This window comes from Spinacia oleracea, chromosome 3 (assembly GCF_020520425.1).
Source record: "Spinacia oleracea cultivar Varoflay chromosome 3, BTI_SOV_V1, whole genome shotgun sequence".
Taxonomy (NCBI): Eukaryota; Viridiplantae; Streptophyta; class Magnoliopsida; order Caryophyllales; family Amaranthaceae; genus Spinacia; species Spinacia oleracea.
Window position 1 is genome coordinate 27,361,252 of NC_079489.1, and position 25,268 is coordinate 27,386,519.

General features: G+C 36.3%; 1 protein-coding gene and 3 long non-coding RNA genes across 4 annotated transcripts; all 4 read left to right on the forward strand.

Annotated features, from left to right (window-relative positions):
* Positions 1–2,407: 2,407 nt before the first annotated feature.
* Positions 2,408–3,193, forward strand: LOC110796925 (uncharacterized). Its single transcript, XR_002535701.2, has 3 exons — positions 2,408–2,567; positions 2,709–2,771; positions 2,856–3,193. It is a non-coding gene; the product is annotated as an uncharacterized lncRNA (long non-coding RNA).
* A 6,581-nt stretch (positions 3,194–9,774) lies between these two features.
* LOC130470266 (uncharacterized) lies at positions 9,775–10,547 on the forward strand. Its single transcript, XR_008930257.1, has 3 exons — positions 9,775–9,921; positions 10,063–10,125; positions 10,210–10,547. It is a non-coding gene; the product is annotated as an uncharacterized lncRNA (long non-coding RNA).
* A 39-nt stretch (positions 10,548–10,586) lies between these two features.
* LOC130470267 (uncharacterized) lies at positions 10,587–12,136 on the forward strand. The gene is made up of 2 exons (XR_008930258.1): positions 10,587–10,889; positions 11,915–12,136. It is a non-coding gene; the product is annotated as an uncharacterized lncRNA (long non-coding RNA).
* A 1,853-nt stretch (positions 12,137–13,989) lies between these two features.
* Positions 13,990–23,048, forward strand: LOC110796926 (uncharacterized). The gene is made up of 2 exons (XM_022002014.2): positions 13,990–14,385; positions 22,761–23,048. The coding sequence occupies exon 1, from the start codon at positions 14,211–14,213 to the stop codon at positions 14,358–14,360; it is 150 nt and encodes a 49-aa protein (XP_021857706.1). The 5' UTR covers positions 13,990–14,210; the 3' UTR covers positions 14,361–14,385; positions 22,761–23,048.
* The last annotated feature ends 2,220 nt before the right edge of the window (positions 23,049–25,268 follow it).

The window sequence follows — 25,268 nt, forward strand, 5'->3', positions numbered from 1 at the left end:
ATGAATTTTGTAATTGTTTATGTAATTTATGTTCATTTGTAATCTGTATGCTTAAATGGACTCGAAAATTGTAGTTGTTTATGCAATTTATGTAATTTGTGTTCATTTATAATTTGTATGCTTAATTTATAAGACTAGTTACTTCTAGATGTGTTTTTGTGGCATAGTTGGCTTTGTAGAATATGTTGAGTACTAAAAGGCTAATCAGATAGGGTATTCAATGTGAGTTGGTGTGTAAATATGAACGTGGAATCACCTATTAATACAATATCCTTTGTTAGAATAAATATTAGCTTGGCTTTACCAGTGAGTTGATGTCTTGAGAGTCAACGATAAGTTTAAATTGTTGGTTTAGAATGAAGTTTCCTTTGTAGATCAGGGAATTGAACTTTATCCCATATTTATCTGAGATTGTTAGTTGCAGATCAGCTTTAAATTATAGTGTATTGTACTCTGTTGGAAAATATGAATTCGGCAAATTGTTGGATGTGGAAAGCCTATATAAATATTGACTTGATGTATGCCTATATAAATTTTGTAATTGATATTTTAATTGTTTAATGTTGATTTTCTTATCTTTTTTGATTGATTACATTATTTCCAATTTGGCAGCAAATTTGTACATTTGTTTTTGGTTGACTACAGGGAGGTTCATTTCCTTTTTCTATCTTTTTTTCTCGCCATGTCATCATTATCATTACCCATTGCCTCAAAGAGGCTCCCGCAAGAAGCGGGGTAAGGGGGGTCGGACGTACGCAACCTTACCCCTGCAATTGCAGAGAGGTTGTTTTCAATTGACCTAGAAGCGATAACAAGACAAGGACGACAACGGGACGACCATCTTCTACTTCATGTAAAGGAAGCGAATAGGTTTTAAGAGTCATTTTAAGTTAGTCCATTACATCCCACAACCAAAAGAACAAATGAATAATTTTTTCTGGTCATGTAGTATGAATATTTATCTTTGTCAAATGTGCAGAATGTCAAGAGATGGTGGTGGTGAATCAGATGATGATTTCATGGAGGTGGATTCTAGTACCACAGTTGATGAACAATCATATGAGCATGTGATCTTGAAGGAGATTCCAACAAATGCTAAGAAGAAAAGGCAAGGGAAGAAACCACGAGTCGAAAGTGAAGGAGGTAAAAGGAGAAAAACCTCATATGTTTGGGATCATTTTACTCCAGTTGTTGGTGATAAAGATCATGCTCAATGTCATTATTGCTCAGTGAAAATTTCTTGTGTAGCTAGAAATGGAACTAATGGCATAAAAAGTCATACTAAAAGATGTAAAAAAGCTCCTTTTAACTTGGATAGGAAACAAACAATCTTGGATTTTGAGCCTAGAACAAGGGTTAACACTGATGGGACGGTTGAGACAGTTAGTATCCCTAAGTTATGGAGATTTAATGAAGCTGAAATTAGGAAAGCACTTGCTAAAATGTTGATTCTTGATGAGTTGCCATTTGCTTTTGTTGAACTGGAGGGTTTTCGTCAATGTTGTAAAATTGCAATTCCTGATTTGTTCCTCTCTCGCGTACTACTATTACAAGGGATTGCTACGGCCTCTTTATTGAACAAAGGAAGAAAATGAAATGTTTCTTCGAGAACTTGTCTTCTAGGGTATGTCTTACCACATATACATGGGCTTCTGGTCAAAACTTGTCATATATGCGTTTGACTGCCCATTTGATAGATGATGATTGGAAGTTGCATAAAAAATCAGTAACTTTTGTCTTGTTAGTGGTCATTCTGGTGAACTTATTGAAAAATCTTTTGAAAAGTGTCTCTTAGAATGGGGTTTGAAGAGGATCTTGACTGTAACGGTCGATAATGCTAGTTCAAATGATTTGGCTATTAAATACTTAAAAAAGATTTTTAACCTTTGGGAAGGATGTGTGTTAGATTCTGAATTTTTGCATATGAGATGTGTTGCACATATTCTAAACCTAGTTGTTAAAGATGGCTTGATAGATATGTTTTCTTCTATTGAAAAAGTTCGATGTGCTGTGAAATATGTGAGAGCTTCTCCTTCTCGGCTTCAAAAGTTCAAGTCTTGTGTTGAAGAGGAGAATATAAGTTCAAAAGTGTAATCCCCCGTAATTTTATACATTTCATTTATATATTTTAACGTATATTTAATATATTTAAATAAGAATTTATGAATTTTGGAAATAAATATATAATTAACGTATATTAATTTATTACTTTTTAATATTTTCAACGATTTACGAAATCGAAAATGATTTTAGAATTTTAAGTTGAAAATAATTTGAATTACGAAAATTGATTGAATTTAGAAAACGATCCTATTCGGTTTTGGATTCAAATCCTAAAGCTAAATTCCTAAGTCTAGCCCAATTGGACAAAGCCCAATATTATAAACCCATAACCCCAAACTACCCTACTCCCTTCTCTTTCAACAATACGTAAAACAAAAAAAAAAAAAAATAAACAACCAAACTCCCTCCTTCAATCTCACGTAAAAAGCAAACCCTCAAGAACTCCTCCTCCCTCACGTTGCCTCCAAGCTCAGCCGCCACCACCGCCGGACCAGTCGCCGCCGGTTAGCTTGCTCCCCCTCTTCTTCGACCTTCTTCTTCGTCGTTCTCCTCCCTCACTGTTCCTTCTTTGTTTTTCCTTTTGTTCTTCTTCTCACGTTGCTTCGAGTATTGCTCTCCTCAATTTCTTTTCTATTTTCGTACAGCCCGCCGCCGTACTCGCCGCCAGCACAGCCACCTTGCCGTCGCCTGACGGCGACCTTTGTACGGTAGCCTTCTCGTCTTTCTATTTTGTGTCTTGCTCTCTTTCGTTCTCCTTTCTCAGTTCTCACCAGTTTATGTTGTTGCGGCAGCCAACCACCACCACCGGTGCGCCGTCGTGCCCCTCCTTGCCGTCGTTCCACCGCTGCCGCGCCTGTGCTCCGCCGGCCAGCATCTCCTTGAATCCTTCTTGGTTATTTCTTAAACCCTAAGTAAACTAATTATTTTAATTATATTTTGTTAATTTGATTTATGCTTTGATTTAATAAATTTGTAATTTTTATGACTTAATTGGAATTTCAGATTTATATATTATGTTTAAACAATATATTTATTTTTCAGATTATCTAAATACATTGAAATATTGATTTTTGATTATTTAAAGTATGAATTTCAAGGTTTAAATGGTTGTAAATCATGGTAGGACAATGGTGGATATTGAATTTATTGTCTCGATGTACTAGGAATGTAAATTGGCCTTGGTGAAGTTTTAAACGAGTTTATATTGCTGAAAATTTAAAGTACGATGTTTGCAAAGAGTTTCAACGAATTTCAATCACTAATTCGATATATATGATGCTAGGAAATCAAATATTCAAGTTTTGATATTGGGGAAAGTTCTAAATATGTTTAGGATGCATTTAGAATGCTTTATTATGGTTGCCAATGATTAGAAATTGATTGGGATTACTTGTTGGTTGTTTTAGGCGGAGAATTCTCTTTAGGCGACTTTTGAAAATGTTAAAGTGCCCTATCAGTTTTTTACACAAGGTACGTACATACCTGTGTGCTTGGAATGTGTGCTAATTGTTGAAACCATGTTGAATCTTGTTGTTAAACTTGGTTATGTTGATATTATTGTTGAACTTGGTGATGTTGATATTATGGACGAACTGGGTTATATTGAATGTGCATGTTTAATACTGTTGGGCAAACCTATTGAACGTATTTTGCACTATAAGAACTGTAACATGTTAGTATGGATGTTTGATACAAACATGTTGGTTGGGAACACTAGATTATTCTATATGATTGGGTTGGATCGATTGGTTGTTGTTCCCTTTCTATCTTTTCACTACTTTATAAGGGCGGAGGACCTTGTTTAGTAAGTTGAAACTTTATGCCCATATACAGGGTTGCTCATGGTTAAAGGAAAGGTTGGTTAAGTTGGAATGAGTCTTGATTGATGCTTTTATGATCACTTACTTAATTCCAAGATAAAAACAGTTGTGAACAAATGTGAATTGTCTGTCTTATGTAATGGTTGAGTCATAACGGAATCTCAATTTGTAAATCATGTAAAGTGAAACTGAATAGCAATAGCTTTAGACTGTGCACGTCTGAAGTGACGGACAAACAGGAGTTGGGGTTCATGGTGGTAGCCCATGGCCTTTAATTCGGACCGGATTGATCACCGTGTCCTATTTTTATTTAAACGTTCCTCGATATTGCAGGTCACTGAGGTTACGGAGTCGCGCCCGTACCTCGTCTTCCTTAGTGAAGACTTCTGGATATTCAACTCGGTCCATTGTCTATTTCAACTAAAATAATATTTTTGCTAAAAGTCTAGCCTAGTCTAGTCTGGTCAAGTATGGTCGTCAAACTATCATGTTTTGTCTGCCCTTGTTTGTGTTCATTAGTATCATGTTAGGGTTGTTCGTTTAATAGAATCATGTAAGGATTATTATTGATTTAGTATGTAGTACTCAGCTTTGCTGATTACGTGCTTTTGCTTGTGCATGTTGATCATGGCTATGCCTTATTGATCCTGTGATGACCCAATCTTTGGTGAGCAGTCTCTAAGGATCAATAAGCATTGTCCATCTGCAGGTTTGAAGATGTTGCATCATTGGGATCGGGAATAGAGAGCTTGTATTTAGTTTTGATTTGCTAAGTTGACTTGGGTTTGCTTAATTGGACTTTAAACCTGTCATACTATTTATATTTCCTTATTTTCGTTGGTTGATTTTTGGGACTAAACCTGTAATCGATTATTTATAAACCTAAAGTTAGTTTTATGTTTTCCGCTGCAAAATTCTGAATAAGCCGTTACGTTTTCACACGGGCGATAATGCCTTGATAATTCTCTACGTTTTATATTAAAATGTTATTTTAGAAAAGAGGGAATTGTCGGGGTGTTACAAAGTGGTATCTAGAAGCTAAGGTTTTACTTTAATAAATTTTTAGGCGCCTAACTATCTAGTTATTTAAAATAAATTTCTTAAAAATCGAGATTCTACGTATTATAGTGTTCAAAAATTGGTACTTTTTTTTGGGGGGGCAGATCTCCTTTTATCTTGTTTGAAAGTATATAATATTTCTTATTTAAGTTCGAAATCAAATTATTTATTCGAATTAAATTGACTTTCGAAATTTTTATTCTTTTTCTTATTAATTATTATTCAAAAAAAAGGAGTACAATTTTTTTTAGAAGTTCAATTTTTTTTTAAATTGTTTCAAGAGTTAGAATTCGTTATTTAAAAAAAAATATATATATATAAATCTTCTTCGAATTAATAACTTTATTTTCGAATTTATTCGCTACGCATTTCCTTAATTTATTTTACTTAATTTATTTTATATTTTTATTCTATGTTATAATTTTATTATATTATCGTCCTTTTAATTTGTTATTTAAACTATTTCAATGCTTTAGTTTATGAGAGATGGGTAGTATAAGAAGGGCATATAAGATAGAATTATATGTGCATTAGTAGCTAGTCAATGCTAGCATAAGAAATTGATTGTTATGTACGTGCGTATGCTAATTGTTTAATGTTACATTTAAATGTGCATAAAGAATTGTTTGCTTCCACCAAACTTATTGCATTATTGAACTTTGTTTATGATTTGGCTGGAAAATCGTTAGTGAGACCTTGAATTGTTTATTTCAGGAATAAAATGTTTCTTTCCAAGTATACCAACATAGAATCCTTCGAGAAACTTGATATAGAAACCCCTGATATTTACGTGAAGAAAATTGTGTTTGGATGTGAATATTATGCTAAAGTTCAAGGGCAACCTATCTTAATGAGAAAGGATATCATAGCAGCCACTATCATTAATTGTTTACCTAACCAAAAATGCCATACCTAGAACTCAAATATAGGTTTAAAGACATGCATTCTGATGATGGAACACCAAAGTTGATTAAGTATGGGACTAGGGATGGTAGGTAGAGATATGACGTAGAGATCCTGACCACCATTATTGAGGTCGTAGAAAATGGGTTCAAGGAGGGTAGAAACTCATGGAGTCATGCTTGGGATGCAGTTATAGATGAACCTATTAGAGTTGTAAATATCTAGAGGGAAATGATGTAACCGTGGAGAATGAGAATGTAGTGGTTGAGGCAAATAACCCTAACCTAGTGGCCCATGAGCCTACCATTGAGATTCCTAGTGAGTCGGATGTGGAACCTAAAGGTGATGGTGAGGTGGCAAGTGAGTCTCATCAAGATAAAGACATGAAAGAAGACTCATACTCGGAAGAAGAATTCGACGAATATTGAAGATCTAGATCTTACTCCACAAGTTTCCAAGGAAAGAATAGGTAGGCAAGATGCCTTAAACATTTGAAGTTGTAATAGTTAGTTAGTTCTTTTATGTTTTAAAGAATAAGTGGCATATCAGCAACGGTTTAAAGTTAAAGCAATAAGAGTTTGAGTTATTCTTTATCCTCTTCAAGGATATAATAAGCCTTTATAGAGTTAGCAATAGAAGTTAAAGTATTCATTTCCAGTTTGAGAGTTTCGTTATTCAACAACAATAGTTTATGTTTGTGTCGTAGAACCTTTATGTTAATTTGAGGACAAGTGCGTTATTATGGTTTAGAAATTGTTATTAACATTCTTTTGAGGAATAGAGTTAGATTATTGATAATCCAAATGATCAAAAGTTTATTTTGGGCACGCGAATGGGAATATTATTACTTATTTGTTGTGATTGAACTTCCATTCATTGGTTTTCAAATTGTATGTCCTTGATGGGGATATTTTCTTGAATGAGTGACGATGATTGCTTTATTATTGGTGTACATTCTTGAATAAGTGTTTGTTGATGCGATTTCTATGATCAAATCTAAATTTCTTTCGTAGAGGGGACATATGAGTTATTTTAGGTCGCACACTAGAATGTCAAGCAATAGTGAGTTAGTTGCTACTATTCGCCTTTTGGCGGGAAGACTGGCTGAAGAGAGAACTGAGCGTCCTGATTCTACTGGGGACATGTTTGAGAGACTAACCAAAGTTAAGCCACCATACTTTAAGAAGCAAGCTGATCCTACCTTTTTAGAGAACTGGGTTAGAGAGTTTGAGAAACTGTTTGGGGATGTGAACTGTCTTGAGAACAGGAGAGTGGGTCAAGTTGTACTGTACTTGGAAGATGAGGCTGATTTGTGGTGGAGAGAAAATGGGGTTAGACTTAGCGCTGTTGAGAGATTCAATTGGGCTTCGTTGTTACTGCCTTAAGGAAACTCCTTTAATGAGAAAGCAAAAGGCACAATAATTGATAAACCTCGTGATGGGATTGGCTAAATTTGTACAAGGCTAAGATAGACGTACTGTGAAATTCAGAAAGTAAATTTAAGGAACCATATTGGAAGATTGACCTCGTATAGATGTTTTGAGAAGTCCAAAAACCTTTAGTTTTTTTTCTGTAATGCAAGTGAGGACTTGATGAATAAGGAGTGTGAACTATTTTTCTGCAGTGTGTTAGAAGTGGGTAAAGAAGTTGGAGTGGAAATCAAGGATGTTGCCATTGTGAGTGGATTCATTGATGTGTTTCCGAGTGAAATTGCAAGTATGTTACCTGTTGGAGCCTTTGAGTTCACTATAAACTTAGTTCCTGGAACGACACCTATAACTAAAGCACCATATAGAATGACACCTCTCAAAATGAGCAAATTAAGACACAATTGCAAGAGTTGTTTTGTTAAGGGGCATATTAGGCCTAGTGCATCACCGTGGGGAGATCCTGTGTTGTTTGTTAAGGAGAAAGATAAGAGTACGGAATTATGCATCGATTTTAGGGAGCTAAACACCATCAAGAACAAGTACCCTTTGCCTAGGATAGATGACATATTGGATCAATTGAATTAGGCGAGTGTGTTCTCGAAGACTGAGTTGTGTTTGAAGTATCACCAATTAAGGATAGCTGATAAGGGCCTAAGACCTCATTAGGACTCGTTATTGTCATTATGGGTTTAGAATAATGTCTTTTGGGTTAAACAATGCACCTGCCATAATTATGGATTTGATGAATAAGATTTTCCACGAATTCCGAATTAAGTTCGTTATTATATTGATGATATCCTGATTTATCCAAGGAATGATAAAGAGCATGACAAACACTTGAGGATTGTTTTGGAGACTCTTAGAAAGAATCTAGTGTTATGTGAATGAAGTATACAAATCTTGAAGTCACGTGTGTATAAGTGACACCGACGGAAAAGTGAAGACTAAATTGATTGAAAACTACGTTACTTAAGGGAATAAAATTAAGAGAAGATTCGAGTGGTCCAGGATCGTTAGAAATCATTTGTTGTCTTGAAAAGATGGGAAATATACGAATTGGTGAAAGAGCTAAGAGTTAATCCCAAGAGTTATACATCCATGAAAGACGTGATGAGGTTCGGTAAAAAAAAAAAAAAAAAAAAAAGAAAAAGTGAGCAGAAAGCATTTCTGTAGATCCTACTAAGATTCAAGTTGTGACTGAGTGACCTACTCCAAAGAACGTGTCCGATATTTGAAGTTCTCTAAGCCTAGACGACTATTATAGGAAGTTGTGAAAGACTTTTCGAAGAAAGCAAAACCAATGACCAACTTGTTGAAAAAAGAATCGAAATTCAAGTGAAGTGAGAAATGTGAAAAAGCTTTCTAGGTTTTAAAGGAGTGTGTAACCTTCGCACCTGTTGTCGCATCAATTGAAACCTTATAAGGCTAATTACCCTACCCATGACCTAAAGCTAACTGCTATTGTGTTATCTGTGAATATTTGGAGACATTACCTTTATAGGGAAACATGTAAGATCCTTGCCGAGCACAAAAGTTTGAAATTTTGGCAGTAAGGTCCAGTTGAATCTTGGGGACGACATTGAAAATGAGTATTGCTTTCCACCCTGCAACCGATGGTCAGCCTGAGAGGACTAACCAAACCATGGAAGATATGTTGAGAGCCTGTGCTATTGACTTTAAAGGGCAGTTGCTAAACCATCTAGATTTGATTGAATTTTCGCGCAACAATAGTTACCATGCGAGAATTAAGATTACACCTTTTAAGGCGTTGTAAGGAAAGAATTGTAGGAGTCCTACTTGCTGGAATGATTTTAGGGGAAATATTGTATTGGGGATAGAATTCCCTGAAATGAGTTACGGGGGCGTAACTCGTTTTCTTTAAGAGGGGTAGAATGCGATAGAAATTCGCGCTTTTTACCTATTTTTATAGCAATTTTATGCATTTTACGCTCATTTTTAGCAACTTATACATGTTGATGCAAAGTAAATAGATTCTCCGCATAAGAAAAAGGTGTTCATGAATAACACAAGCAACTTTAAGTTGGCAAAAGAGTGCACAAGAGTGGCACAAAGTACTTCTACAATAAGAATAAGTTGAAAAGTTTGGAAAGATATGTGCATTTTCGTGTCAAGTTTCGGGACGAAACTTCTTTTAAGAGGGGTAGATTGTAATCCCCCGTAATTTTATACATTTCATTTATATATTTTAACGTATATTTAATATATTTAAATAAGAATTTATGAATTTTGGAAATAAATATATAATTAACGTATATTAATTTATTACTTTTTAATATTTTCAACGATTTACGAAATCGAAAATGATTTTAGAATTTTAAGTTGAAAATAATTTGAATTACGAAAATTGATTGAATTTAGAAAACGATCCTATTCGGTTTTGGATTCAAATCCTAAAGCTAAATTCCTAAGTCTAGCCCAATTGGACAAAGCCCAATATTATAAACCCATAACCCCAAACTACCCTACTCCCTTCTCTTTCAACAATACGTAAAACAAAAAAAAATAAAAATAAACAACCAAACTCCCTCCTTCAATCTCACGTAAAAAGCAAACCCTCAAGAACTCCTCCTCCCTCACGTTGCCTCCAAGCTCAGCCGCCACCACCGCCGGACCAGTCGCCGCCGGTTAGCTTGCTCCCCCTCTTCTTCGACCTTCTTCTTCGTCGTTCTCCTCCCTCACTGTTCCTTCTTTGTTTTTCCTTTTGTTCTTCTTCTCACGTTGCTTCGAGTATTGCTCTCCTCAATTTCTTTTCTATTTTCGTACAGCCCGCCGCCGTACTCGCCGCCAGCACAGCCACCTTGCCGTCGCCTGACGGCGACCTTTGTACGGTAGCCTTCTCGTCTTTCTATTTTGTGTCTTGCTCTCTTTCGTTCTCCTTTCTCAGTTCTCACCAGTTTATGTTGTTGCGGCAGCCAACCACCACCACCGGTGCGCCGTCGTGCCCCTCCTTGCCGTCGTTCCACCGCTGCCGCGCCTGTGCTCCGCCGGCCAGCATCTCCTTGAATCCTTCTTGGTTATTTCTTAAACCCTAAGTAAACTAATTATTTTAATTATATTTTGTTAATTTGATTTATGCTTTGATTTAATAAATTTGTAATTTTTATGACTTAATTGGAATTTCAGATTTATATATTATGTTTAAACAATATATTTATTTTTCAGATTATCTAAATACATTGAAATATTGATTTTTGATTATTTAAAGTATGAATTTCAAGGTTTAAATGGTTGTAAATCATGGTAGGACAATGGTGGATATTGAATTTATTGTCTCGATGTACTAGGAATGTAAATTGGCCTTGGTGAAGTTTTAAACGAGTTTATATTGCTGAAAATTTAAAGTACGATGTTTGCAAAGAGTTTTCAACGAATTTCAATCACTAATTCGATATATATGATGCTAGGAAATCAAATATTCAAGTTTTGATATTGGGGAAAGTTCTAAATATGTTTAGGATGCATTTAGAATGCTTTATTATGGTTGCCAATGATTAGAAATTGATTGGGATTACTTGTTGGTTGTTTTAGGCGGAGAATTCTCTTTAGGCGACTTTTGAAAATGTTAAAGTGCCCTATCAGTTGTTTACACAAGGTACGTACATACCTGTGTGCTTGGAATGTGTGCTAATTGTTGAAACCATGTTGAATCTTGTTGTTAAACTTGGTTATGTTGATATTATTGTTGAACTTGGTGATGTTGATATTATGGACGAACTGGGTTATATTGAATGTGCATGTTTAATACTGTTGGGCAAACCTATTGAACGTATTTTGCACTATAAGAACTGTAACATGTTAGTATGGATGTTTGATACAAACATGTTGGTTGGGAACACTAGATTATTCTATATGATTGGGTTGGATCGATTGGTTGTTGTTCCCTTTCTATCTTTTCACTACTTTATAAGGGCGGAGGACCTTGTTTAGTAAGTTGAAACTTTATGCCCATATACAGGGTTGCTCATGGTTAAAGGAAAGGTTGGTTAAGTTGGAATGAGTCTTGATTGATGCTTTTATGATCACTTACTTAATTCCAAGATAAAAACAGTTGTGAACAAATGTGAATTGTCTGTCTTATGTAATGGTTGAGTCATAACGGAATCTCAATTTGTAAATCATGTAAAGTGAAACTGAATAGCAATAGCTTTAGACTGTGCACGTCTGAAGTGACGGACAAACAGGAGTTGGGGTTCATGGTGGTAGCCCATGGCCTTTAATTCGGACCGGATTGATCACCGTGTCCTATTTTTATTTAAACGTTCCTCGATATCGCAGGTCACTGAGGTTACGGAGTCGCGCCCGTACCTCGTCTTCCTTAGTGAAGACTTCTGGATGGTCAACTCGGTCCATTGTCTATTTCAACTAAAATAATATTTTTGCTAAAAGTCTAGCCTAGTCTAGTCTGGTCAAGTATGGTCGTCAAACTATCATGTTTTGTCTGCCCTTGTTTGTGTTCATTAGTATCATGTTAGGGTTGTTCGTTTAATAGAATCATGTAAGGATTATTATTGATTTAGTATGTAGTACTCAGCTTTGCTGATTACGTGCTTTTGCTTGTGCATGTTGATCATGGCTATGCCTTATTGATCCTGTGATGACCCAATCTTTGGTGAGCAGTCTCTAAGGATCAATAAGCATTGTCCATCTGCAGGTTTGAAGATGTTGCATCATTGGGATCGGGAATAGAGAGCTTGTATTTAGTTTTGATTTGCTAAGTTGACTTGGGTTTGCTTAATTGGACTTTAAACTTGTCATACTATTTATATTTCCTTATTTTCGTTGGTTGATTTTTGGGACTAAACCTGTAATCGATTATTTATAAACCTAAAGTTAGTTTTATGTTTTCCGCTGCAAAATTCTGAATAAGCCGTTACGTTTTCACACGGGCGATAATGCCTTGATAATTCTCTACGTTTTATATTAAAATGTTATTTTAGAAAAGAGGGAATTGTCGGGGTGTTACAAAAAGGTCTTGTTTGCTTAGATGTTGCAACAAGGTGGAATTCAACTTTTTAATGATGAAGAGTGCTTTGGTGTTTAGGAAGGCATTTAAAAACATGAAAACTAAGTGTCCTCCTTACGTACGAGAGCTTAAGAAGAAACCGTAATATGGTGCTCCGATGATTGTGATTGGGACAGAGTGGAAAGTATCTTGCCCTTTCTTGAAATTTTTTATGAGGCTACATTGAAGTTGTCTAGTGACGGGTAATACTTTTGTAGATGACATATATGATATTGGGTTTAGCATAAATGATTATCTTAATGACCCAAATGAAGATATTAAGAGCATGGCAAAGAAGATAAAGTTAAAATTTGACAAGTATTGGTCAAATGTTAGCAAGCTTAATGTTTTAATGTTCATTTCTTTGATTCTTGATCCAAAGAATAAGTTGATATAAACCGAGTATATTGTTTGTCGTTCTTATGATGGTACTAGTAGCTATTTTTTGTGCCAATGAATTAAAGATACATTGAACAAATTGTTTGAGTTTTATGGACAACATGTTGTGGTCAAGTAGATACTAGGATGCTTCCTAAGGCTTCTCGGTTGAGAAGTGATTTTGCAAGGGAGAGTGTGAGTTTAAACACTTCCCAAACAAAAACTGAATTAGAGAAGTATTTAGGGGATAGTTGAGGGTTTATCTTGGTTTGGTGGGATTCACAAGGAAAGACTTATCCAATCCTTATGGCAATGGCCCGTGATATTCTTGTTATTCCGGTTTCAAGTGTTGCCTCGGAGTCCGCTTTTAGTACGGGAGGACGTGTGCTAGATAACTTTCTTACCTCTTTGAGTTCTAAAATGGTAGAAACTCTTATTTGTAGCCAAGATTGGATGTGTGGCTCTCAAGAACCTATTACCATAGAAGAGAACTTGTTAGAGTTGGAAAATATGGAAGAAAGTTACTGTATCAACCTTTTCGTTTACTCCGTATTACTTTCATTTTCATATTTTCATATTTGGTTTTAATATTTTTTATGTAAAATTCTGACATTTATTGTTGCTTTTATTTGCAGGAATGAAAGAATTGGTTTCGGAGCAACCAACAATTACATTGATGAGACGGTCGAAGTCCTTGAAGTTTCTGATTTCACAACTGGAGATATAGAATAAGCCTTGAAAACTTGAAGTGGTGTTCACACAATGATTTAATGTATTAAAGTGTTTGTAAACTATATTATTTGAGTGTTTTGTACTTTGTAAACTTATTTTTCCCCTCCCTTAAGTACGTTTTTTCTTGTTTGAACTTTAGATGAAAATGTTGGACTTGTGGGTCTGTGGTTGCCTGCTTGTTTGTTGTTGAAGTTGATGTCGATGCTTCTGTTGGCTACTTGGCTTGTTGCCTTGCATCTCAAATTAATGAATAATGACAGACTATTTGTTGATTTTGTATACAGTGAGTCAGGGATGCATGAATAATTTCAATGGATGTTTGTATACAGGGATTCATGTTTGTCAAATGTTATGTATAATGTTAAAGGTGCTGACTTTCAAAATTAAAAATAACAAGTAAAAGAATCTGAATACCCTGTTACCCGACCCGTTATAATCGGATACCCGTTAAGTCAAGTATCCGATTTTTATGAATCGGATCACATTGCAATATTTTAACTACCCACTATTTCAGATACCCGTTAAGCCGGATATCCGCTAATAAACACCCCTAGTTACACCTTTCAACGAAAAACGTGAGGTACAAATCTGTGAAACAAAAGTAGAAATTAGCTACAAAAATTAGACATGTGTCTATTCCAAAGGTTGTGGTGTCATCCTTGAAGGCTTGAACCCCTCTGCAAATTTGATGCGATTATCAAACTACTACTCCGTATATCAGTCTGTCCAAAAAATGTCCCCCTCACTCTAATTTCACATCCCACATTCTCACATAATATAAGGAAGAAGATTCATTCAAAAATGTTGATAGGTTTATTGAGTATTCAATCAATCATGGATTTAGTGTTGGCTGGCATTTCATTGATGATTGGTCTTGGGGTTTTCTGCTTCATTGCGTCGATTCTTTGCTCCGCCGCCTTTTTTCAGCATGCCAAACTTGTTTCTGCTTAATTTTATCAATTCCCAGTTTAATCAGGTATTATGATACCTAATTTTATCGATATTTTTCATTATTTTATTGCTTATTGTTTTTAAGTTATAATTATCTTGAATTCTCTGTGCTCTGGGATTGATTTCTCAAATTTTAGTTTAGTTTTATTTTCTTGTCTTAATTTGAAGTTTATTCATTTTGTGGCTAAATTTGATTTCGCCATTTAGTGGGGAAAACAAAGGTAATTAATTTAGTTGAATGTTTAAAAGGTCCTAATTTTCATCAGTTTCCACAAATTTTGCTGCACAGATTCAAGTACTTGTCATTATTTAACTCAGTTTAGTTAATCCAAACAAAACAATTTGACATCAGGTTATTGTTGGCTGATGTGAGTAAGTGTAAGTGTTGGTTTCGCCATGCTACAAATATACAACTGTGTTTTGTAGATGTATTGGTGCATTGGTTTTATTCAATTCAAGTAATGAAGTATGTAGTGTTATTATTAGGCTATTAGCGTATCGCAGCACTGCAGCTGCTCCTTATTGTTTTCCTAGGCGGGCAGGCCTAACTGTATTAAGTTCCTCTCTAATCCCTTTCATCTGTTCCTATTTTATGACAACATCTATGTGTCCATTTCCGTTTGTTCGGTTGGCTATGGGATGTAATGGACTAAATCAAAATGGCTCTTAAAAGCTCTTCGCTTCCTTTCCATGAAGTAGAAGATGGTCGTTCCGTTGTCGTCCCGTTGTCGCCCCGTTATCTCTTTTGGGTCAATTGGAAACAACCTCTCTGCAATTGCAGGGATAAAGTTGCGTACCGACCCCCTTACCCCGCTTCTTGCGGGAGCCTAAGAAATGGACCATCCATTTCGTTTAGGAAATGGGGGAGGATCCCAACTCCTAGCCGCCTAGGTCTAGTATCTTGATATCCTAACTTGGAGCTCAAATGACTAAATTATGAAGAACTATACTATCATCTATATTGACTAAAACTATTACGGTTTAGTACAAGTATGTGATCTTGTCTCATATCATTTGACATGGATCTGTTAATCTGTTGAAGTTCAAAAATACCGAATTAGAAAAATAAGCAAGTATTATTCACCCCATTGGTAACAAAATCATATTACCATCCCCTTTCCATCAACCATCGTAACCTAAGTTTTGCATCATTCTCCCCAGTATCTCTTGTGTTTGGATAAATTTACCCAGGTTTTTTACCTTACTGTGTTTTTCTGCCCTGTTCCTTCGAAGTTTTCATCAGTTCATTGGGAGATGCTACAGAGGATTTTGATTTTCAGCTTGCTTCACTGCTAGTGTCCTACATGTAGTAGTATGAATATACTTTGACCAGTGGGCATGCTTGGTTGACTCAAAATCAGAAGGAGGTAGTTTGACATTCTTGGGTTTGGAATAGGCTAAATTTTCCTAAACACAGCTCCATATGCTGGTTGGCTATGTCTAGGAAACTAAGAACCAAAGACAATTTTTTTTTATGTATAAGGTCACTGATGATGACTTGTGCCACGATATCAAGAAAATGTTAAGTAATGATGAAATTGAGGTGTCTACTGTTCAGCGACAATTATTCAACCCATAGGCCACATCAGTCCAATACTGCCTCTAGTTTATCAGGAGATGATTAAGAAGGAAGCAGTCTTCAGCATAAGGTACACATAACAATATGTACATATTAATATCAATACTAACCATCAGGTTTGTTGATTCCCATGCCAAATGCCACCTGAAACACATATCACCGAGAGATAAGGCTAGTGTTCCGGTATGGAATACGAACGGTCGGAGAGGTCTGCCGCTTGTCTTGGATTCTCTGTGCTAGTAAGGTTCTGCACATATACGAACGTTAAGCTACCCTCGGGGGTGATACGAGGATTCCCCTCCGATGCTTAAGTCAGATATTGTAAATGGATTATCAAATAATTACGTAGTAGAATGATTGAAATATGTATCTTTCGCAATAAATGAGGTCCATATATATAGGCCGGTCAAGTGTACAACGGTTACGGACTATGATCCGTAGGATAGTACCTGTTGACCCTAGGTCTATCCGCGTATTATGACCCTACCCCTATCGGCACATAGGATTTTGTCTTATCAGCTGACAGGAGAATGACAGGATGTTCTTGTCTTATCCTAATAGGGGCTCCTATTGGCCTGTTGGTAGGTATCCCGTACAACTAGCCCCCTCCCCTCAGAGCGAGTGCAGTGAATCAGTGATCGAGATTGCTGTGATTGCTCTGAATTGAAATGAGATTACCCCATACAGCTAGCATTCGCCTGAGAAGCATAGAAGATACCAATTAGAAAAGTTATGGCTACCATCTTACCGTGCCAACAATAACTTTCCGCTACTCCACCTGCATCATGGTAGATTTACCAACAGCTTAGACTAATGTATGCCATTAATCACTTATTCCAGATCCGTCGCTTATTTATGAAGCAGCATTATAAACAAGGACATTGTAAAAGTGAAGGGGGACTTAGCATACTCTTTTGACACGGCACATATTTCGAAGGAAATAGTGCAATTAGGTTTTTAAATTTTTATGGAGCCTTTCGTTTTTTAGATATAGCGTAGAAAATATAAATGGGGCAAAGTTGCTAAATTATGTTACAGTTATGCTCAGGTGGGACAGAGAGAGATTAGTCACTGAACCCACCAAAATCCAAGGTAGTATCATTAATGTAAAAAAATGTCTGAAAAAGTAGTGACTACACAAAAGTACAAAACTAACAACTTAATAAAATTCTAACAGCTTACATCAGTTTGTGAACCGTAATAGTAATGAAAAAAATGGAAAGAATAGAAAAGGAAAACATTATTAACAAAATAAAACCATGAATTGCATTGTTGTGTGACTGATGCATATGAAATGTAAACCTTACCAAATGTGAACATTTTCACGCTCTCTTACTTCCATATCAGCATGATAATGATCAACTTCAATTCCTTCGCAACTTATTTTCCAGAATATGAATTCAGATTTGTCAGAAACCAAAGAGGTTGTCAATCGCAGTATACTAACTAAGTGGAAAGGTAAGAAAATCAGATAAAACCCCAGCGTTTTTCTGTTGTCTATCCAAATAGAAATTGAGATAATGAAAAATTATAATCTGAAATGAATCCACTATAACACCATACTTTATTGGCCAAAATAAAATCTCACGTCTCCTAACATAGCTTTAGGGATTTTCTTTTAAAGTTGGTGTGAATATGAAGCAAAAGGCAATCCCTCAAATTCAATGATGGTACAAGGCAAAGAAGGGGTAGAGAGTCCATAATATCATGAATTTACAATAAAAGATTTACAAGAGTTTCTGAATGCATGGTTACTCAGTTTTCAGACCTGTTAGAAAGTTCATCATCATATAAATTCTTGCAGCAACTATCAGGATAGTTCAGAAATTTCTGTAACTTATCCATCCCACCTCAATCTTCTTGCCAGCACCCATGCCACTTGATTTGACCTCCTTCCTTCAAATTGATCGAAGCTCTGAGAATTGAGTATGTAGTATCCTGCAATCCATGATAATATTGGACTATCTTCTATATTGACTGAAAACTATTATGGTTTGTACAAGTACTTTGATCTTGTCTCGTGTATCATTTGACATGGATATGTTAAATTTATTAATGTTCGAAATAACGAATTAGCAAAACAAGCAAATCTGCTAATATATGAATCTTAATTCATCTACCTCTCCTTTGTATCTCGTATACATCCCATGCACCCCATTGGTAGCCAAATCATATTACCATCCCCTTCCCATCAACCATTGTAACCTTAGTTTTTGTATCATTGTCTCCAGTATCTCTTGTGTTTGGACAATTTTTCTGTTATGAATTAAACATACTGGATGGATTCATGGAACAATGAACATTAAAAGAAGAAGAATGTGATTCACATATAATTCGTTTTTGGCGAGTATTATCAATAATACAGAAAAGTATTTACAAGGTAACTGAGAGGTATCCCTCCCACTTTACAAAACACTTCAACACAACTACAAAAACCAACATACCACCATACATCCGAAATATAAGCACAAAAAGACAGCTGCTACAAACATGAAAACACCAGACCAATAAACAGCAGCGTAAACCAACTCATTGAACCAATTCAACTTTGGTTAAAGAGAGGGAAAAAAAAAAAACATACTGAACCGTAGACCACAAGCCCTTGAATACAAGCTGCACTTCCCCCAGCTGATCTGAGCAGACAGAACACTGCACCAGGCCAACAGAACTTGACCAGACACAACAGGAACCAACAACTAAGCCAGAACAGCCTTCAGGAGTTGAACCATTCCACATCTGCAGTTCATTGTGATTGATATTTCTGGAAAAATAGAACACTGATTGATGGATACAAGCTTTCGAGTGGCTTGCTTCACTCCCAAAATAAAAAAAAACTAAGATAACAACTCCAAAATTCTCGACGGCCTTTCTTTTTGCCTACTCTCCCTTATTTATAGTGGACTATCTTACTCCTCAAGCTACCCTTAACCAACTACTATTAGGCTAGTTCAGTACAATAACCCAGGGTTTCTACTTTTGTACTTTCTGCCCTGTTCTTTCGGAGCCTTCATTAGTTCATTGGAGATGCTACAGTTTATTTTGATGTTTAGCTTGCTTAACTGCTCAAGTGTCCTGCATGTATGATGCATCAACAGTAACCACACATTTTAACAAGCCGTATCTTTTTGGTGAAATTTCTCTTGTAAATAACTCTTGTCTCTGCTAACCCGTCAGACGTACTACCAGTATTCAACAATGAATAGGAACTAGTTAACTACACAGATACAGCTAGCTATTTACTATTAAGTATTACTCTCTTCATTCACTTCTAACGGACATTCTAATTTAAAAGTGTTGGGACTATAGCAATTTGATTCAGGTGATAGTTTATCCTTATTTGAGGTGCTTTTTCATTCCTATTTTCTGAGGGTAGGCCTTTTTTAAATAAAATAAAAAACTAGGGCAGGAATCAGATTACTTCAAGTAAAAGAGTTGCAATAGTTTCGGGATGCATGGTTACTTAGTTTTCAGACCAGTTAGGAAGTTCATCATCATATAAATTCTTGCAGAACATATCAGTTCAGAATATTTCTGTAACTCATCCATCCCATTTCGCTCTTCTTTCCAGCACCTCTGCCATTTGGTTTGACCTTCTTCCTTCAAATAGAATTCAAAGCTCTGATAATTGAGTTTGTAGCGTCCTGCATTCTATGATAACATTGATTAGGCCGGGTTGGATGATGTAATGTTTGAAAAATAATAGTGCTCGGCATGTAATGGCCTTAAGGTGTCATGATACTTTGTGTGGATTTTCAAACATTTGGTTTAAAATACAAATAAAGGAATAAAACCTCTTCCTCTATATTACTCTTTCTCTATCTTAATTCGAAGTTACTATATAGTTTTAAAAACAAATATTAGGGAAAAAGGCCAACAGTGATAATAAAAAAAAAAGGTATAGCCATAAGGTCCAAATATGATTGTTAAACCAATCAAAAGGAAAGGGACAACATTTATCATTAGAATAAGGTACATCCAAATACATGTAATTTGAGTTCCTCTTCTAACTCCTTGATTTTTTTTTCTTATCTCCCTCTATCTGATCCTTCTTACCTTTTTTTTAAGTTCTGCCTCAGTCAATTCCTCTTTCAATTTGTCTATCTCATCTTGTTTGTTATTCAACTCCTGCTTTTACACTCTCCCTCCTCCAACTCCTTATGCTTTCTATGCTCTGCCTCCCCTGACGCGTCTTTCAATATTTCTATCTCATCTTTTTTCTTCTATTCTCTCTGCTTTTTACGCTCTGCCTCCTCCAACACCTCTATAGATTTGTCTATCTCATCTTCTATATCTTTCTACTCTTCCCATTTTCTATGCTCTTCCTCATCCAACTCCTCTTTCAATCTATCTATCTTTTCTTGTTTTTCGTTAAATGCCTGTAGCCTTTTACGCACTGTCGTCGTCAACTCCTCTGACTCTTTCAATTTCTCTGCCTCATCTTGTTTCTTCTGCAACTATTCTTGCTGTATATGATGACTTTTCAATAGTTTATTATTTCTTGTCTATCCTGCAATTCATCCTCGGCCACCGACAACACCTTTTTCCGAGTCTTTCATGATTAAGGTGAAACAAATTCTCTTCAGAGCGGATACGGCCTGTACCTGATCAGATTCCAAAATAGGAATGGTGATCAAGATTAGTCAGCTTGAAGCCTTGAAGGTAATCCAAAATAGAAGAAAGGAAACATTGAGAGCTAAACTAATATGGAGGAAAATATTCAGAGAATTTTAGAGAGAGAAAGAGGTTTATCAGAGAAGGAGAGTGTAAGTTCAGTCATAATCCACTCATTACACTTACGAGGCCATATACAGCCTTTTTCCATTCATTGAACTGGAAATAGGAATTACTGGAACTAAAACAATGTTAAAATAAATAATTGAATTACAGCCATATTCATTCCCTGAGGAATGTTCTCTCCTAACGTTCCCGAGTAATTCAAGGAGTTAGTTATTCCAGCTCAACAATAGTGTCAGAATCTTTCCCTTGCATTCCTTTGTTCTTTTCTGCCTTTGCACAACACAGCTCATCTTTCCTGTTGATTGCACCTTAATTTCAGCATTTAGTGGAATAATGATGTCACCTTCAGGGGTAATTGTGCTGATGCTTGCATCAATAGAGCTTGATAGAAAAAATCCAGAAGGTATTGTACATTTCCTAAGGTATTCTCTCAAATTTGATGGTTGTGTTTTGTTGATGGGTATGTTTTTTATGTAGGCAATTTTCAGCAATTTCTTTGAGTTGTCTTTATCTAGTTGTTGCCCCATCTAAGTGTGAAGTATTGAATTTGTTAGGATCATAAGGATGGTGAGGATGATGAGAAAAGTTTCCATACTGTCTGGATCTTGTATATCCAAACCCTGTGTCTGGCCATAGGATTAGGTATTTCCTAGTTAACACCATGCAGTGACATTGCCTGTTCAACTGGTAAGGTCCATGGCTCATATAGTCCCTTGTTCTGCTTTTTTCTGTTGCTGTGGGCTAAATAGAGATGGACAAAAGGAGCTTGTTGTGAGGCAATAGGATTGCCAATAAATTGCTGCTTTCTGCAGTCGACAAACTCAGCCAGTTGGTCCTTCCCCCATTCCTGGCTGCTGCCTGAAGCCCATTGACATCTGCTGCGCCTGTATACTGCTCCTGCTGAAGCATTTGACGAAAACAAAATTGTTTATGTCTGTGGGTGCTACATTAGTTTATTACGTATAAGAAATCACCCTGGCAATCTTGGTCATTTGCTTGGCTGTCTCTGTCAAGTATGTATCACTTCCTTGTAAGGCTAATGCAAATGGGTGTTTGAATTGCGTGGAAGATGCTTCTTAGCAACATCTGATATTCTGATCTGCATGTACCAGGGTCCATATGAAATTGATCAGAGCCAGACGCTTAGTTTGGAATTGCTTCTATTTCACAAAAAGTTGCTGAACCTGATGAAGTAATAAAGACTCATGGAAGGAAGAAAAAACAAAAGATAGGGCCGGGGCAGGGGGTGGGGGTGGTGGTGGTCAACTGGTCTATGCCAGAATATTCCTTTGAGTGACCAGATTTCTAACTTTTGGTTCTCACGTACCAGTAAATCTCCTAATAAAATCATTTCCTGACAAAAATACTTCATTCGATTGTTCCCCACGAAAAGGATATACTACCCCGACAATTTTTTCCCCTTTTGCACCCTAAAGATTTCTGTCCGTGCTATGCCTCCAACGTTGTGTAAATGCTGCTGTTTCCCATATTACCAATCTTGAGACCACGCTAGATTAAATCCCAAAGGACTGGATTGTGAGACGTGTAGTACGTTATAAAGAGCTGGTTGTTTAAGACTCTTTGATCATAATCTTAATACCGCAGGTATGTTGGTATTTTGGTGCCTATGAGAGAGGACTAAAATAGTCAACGTATGATTATCATTATAAAGGATCGGTTATCAAAGTGAACCTAAGTGGGGCCATATTTTGGGTATTGTGCAGATGTCACTTAGAACCGAAGTAAGACATAAGCCGCGAATTTCTCTAATCTGTACCGGGCATGGTTTTTTCTCCAACATTTTCCTTCAAGATTGCAACTAGTGTGTGAGAATTTCAGTGTCATATTCATTGTAGAAGTTTTCTTGTGAATGTTGTGATCTATTTTGTCCTTTATTCTGTATAGAGCTTTCGTGATAAGATTTATGTTAAAAGAGTCTTCAGTCATTTTGATTTGTAGCGAACATGCATTTTTCTTTACTAATTCTTCCGTCATTTTCTTAGTTAGCTACGATTTTAAATTTACTAAAAAGATTTTAGATTTATCGCTGCTGATGGCTGATGCTACTGATAAATGACCTGCAGGATGCTCTTGCCTTTTCTGGAATGCCTCTGGACTGAATGTGCTTCATCTTTTCCCATCAAGTGTATCTTTTTTTTTTTGGTTGGACTTATGTTGTAGAATAATATAGAGTGAATACTAGGCGCACCTCTTCCAATAATGTGTGAAATGCTGCATGAAGATATGCATGTCTTTGTAAAGGTTTGTACAATTATAATTGTGAAGTCGTATCCTGTAAGGAAGTATGGATGTACGGACGTACTCATATGTAGTCCATAACTTCTTTTTTTTTTTTTTTGGCAGAGTTGAAATGGTCTCTTGTGCAAAAGATGTAAATTGTATGATCAGCTCACCTTTTATTGCTCCCCTTCACACTCGTTTAGGATCCTCAAAGCAATGGATTTTCAGTAACAGGATATCTACCATCTAACTAGGAAGCTTATTGCTTGCTATCACTACAAGAAATTGTACTATTAACGACGGGAAATCCCGACGCGAAAGGCCAATAATCGTTGATTAACGACGGGATTTTCTGTCGCGAACCCGTCATAAAAGGGGACCGTCGTTAATAGAAAATCCCGTCGTAAATCCGTCGTAAACCCGTCGTAAAAGACATTTACGACGGTTATTCCCGTCATTGTTTAGTTGTTAGCCCCGTCGCAAAAGGCTTTTGCGACGGGATTTTTGACCCGTCGTAATTAGGTTGTCGTTAAAGATACAAATTCTTGTAGTGTATGTTAAACGGCAAATTAAGCAATACGGAACTAAAACAGCAAATTAAAACAAATTAGTGTGTGGCTCGGGTGATGTCCCGCTTACTACTTTGAATAATTAGAATTTGAGATTTTTCTAGACTTTAATATTCATGCAAAATGCACGTAGTCCATCAAATGAAAAGATGCATTAAATTTGTCAAATATACAAGTACACTGTGTCATTTATCATGACAAGTAGTTTTTTTAATTAGACTATTTTTCAATTTATTTAATTTATTTAATTTACTTTCTAATGAAACTAAGTGCTGCGAATTAATAAACACCAAATAAGATATATACATGACATTTCTATAGTTGATGGTTGTGAGACTTATGACAACATGTTTAATTCATTGATCTTCCTAATGCTTTAGCTTTTTTTTTTTTTTTATTCCGATAGTCCGTAGGAAATTACATAAAGATTTAGTTGTTTTAGATTTCATGTTAACGTGTACTTATAAATTAATGTGCATTGATAAACAACAATTATTTGTTGGTTAAGATGGTGATGATAGTCATTTTCCAAACTCGTGGTCTAGTGTTCGAACCTTATAGGTTGTCAATGTTACATGGGATAAAGATATTCCCGGGGTACTTCAACTTGGGTGGAGACTTATTCTGTAGTAAGGAACTGCACTCTTCAGTAAATGCAACAGTTTCCACCTCACTAAATGCTCTTTTCTTAGTCAGGTACTTGAGTAATTAATTCAGTGAAAGGAACCTTTACTTGCAGATTCTTGACCACTTCTAACAACTTACCAAACTGTTTGTCTAGCTTGTTCTTGATCAGACGGTGAGGAACTTTCTTCTCTGACTCAGTGTTAGCCTCCTTCTCCTTAATTGGCTACTTTCTCAACTACTACCTTTTCCAAGACTACCTTCTCGGCTTATTTTTCAACCTTGCCACTAGCAGATGCTCCAACTCCACCCTCAATAGACATAGGTGGCCCATCGTACTCATAATCACTCTGAATGGTGACTGGTTGGCAGTCTCTATGTTTTCTGGTTGTGAAGGGAGTTGACCTTGAGTCTTCCCCCCAAGACTAGTAGTCCTCTAGGCCATCTGGTTATCAAGGATCTTATTATGGGAAACAAGAGCATCGACCTCAGCATCCTTGGACAAAAGATATTTTTGCTTGGTGAGCATCATATTCCGCATCTCCACTAACATAGGATCAGGTTGTGGAGCCTGAGAATGAGGTGGTGGAGTATGTGCTTGTTGAGGAGTACAAGATGGTCTAGGGAACTAAGGTGGTCCACCAGACTGTTGTTGTTGTTGATAATTACTCCTTGGTTGATATGGTTGCTGGGGTGGTGGAGTCTGTTGAATATGGTGAGGGTTTTGAACATTGGTACTCTTATATGATAAATAGGGATGATTTTTATACCCCTCATTATATAAATTGGAGTTGTTTTGCTTGTAGGCATGAAATGTGTTACATTGCTCAATGGAGGTTCTACACTCTTGTGCATAGTGACCAGACACCCACAATTGTCACAGACATTTATTCTTGAGCATTCGTTGCAACTACACTAACTAGTTGGCCATTTTGAGATGATGTCGCTTGCATGTTATCGAACTTGTGGTGTAAAGCGGTTAATTGGGCAGTAAGTAATTCAATTGAATTAATCTCATGCTTACCACCTTTGTTAGGCAGGCCATTTGGATTCCTATAGTGGACACTGTGAATGGTCATCTCCTCAATCACCTCCAAAACTCTAGACACTGGGAGTTGCATGAACCTCCCATTTGCAGCAGAATCAAGAATCAATCTA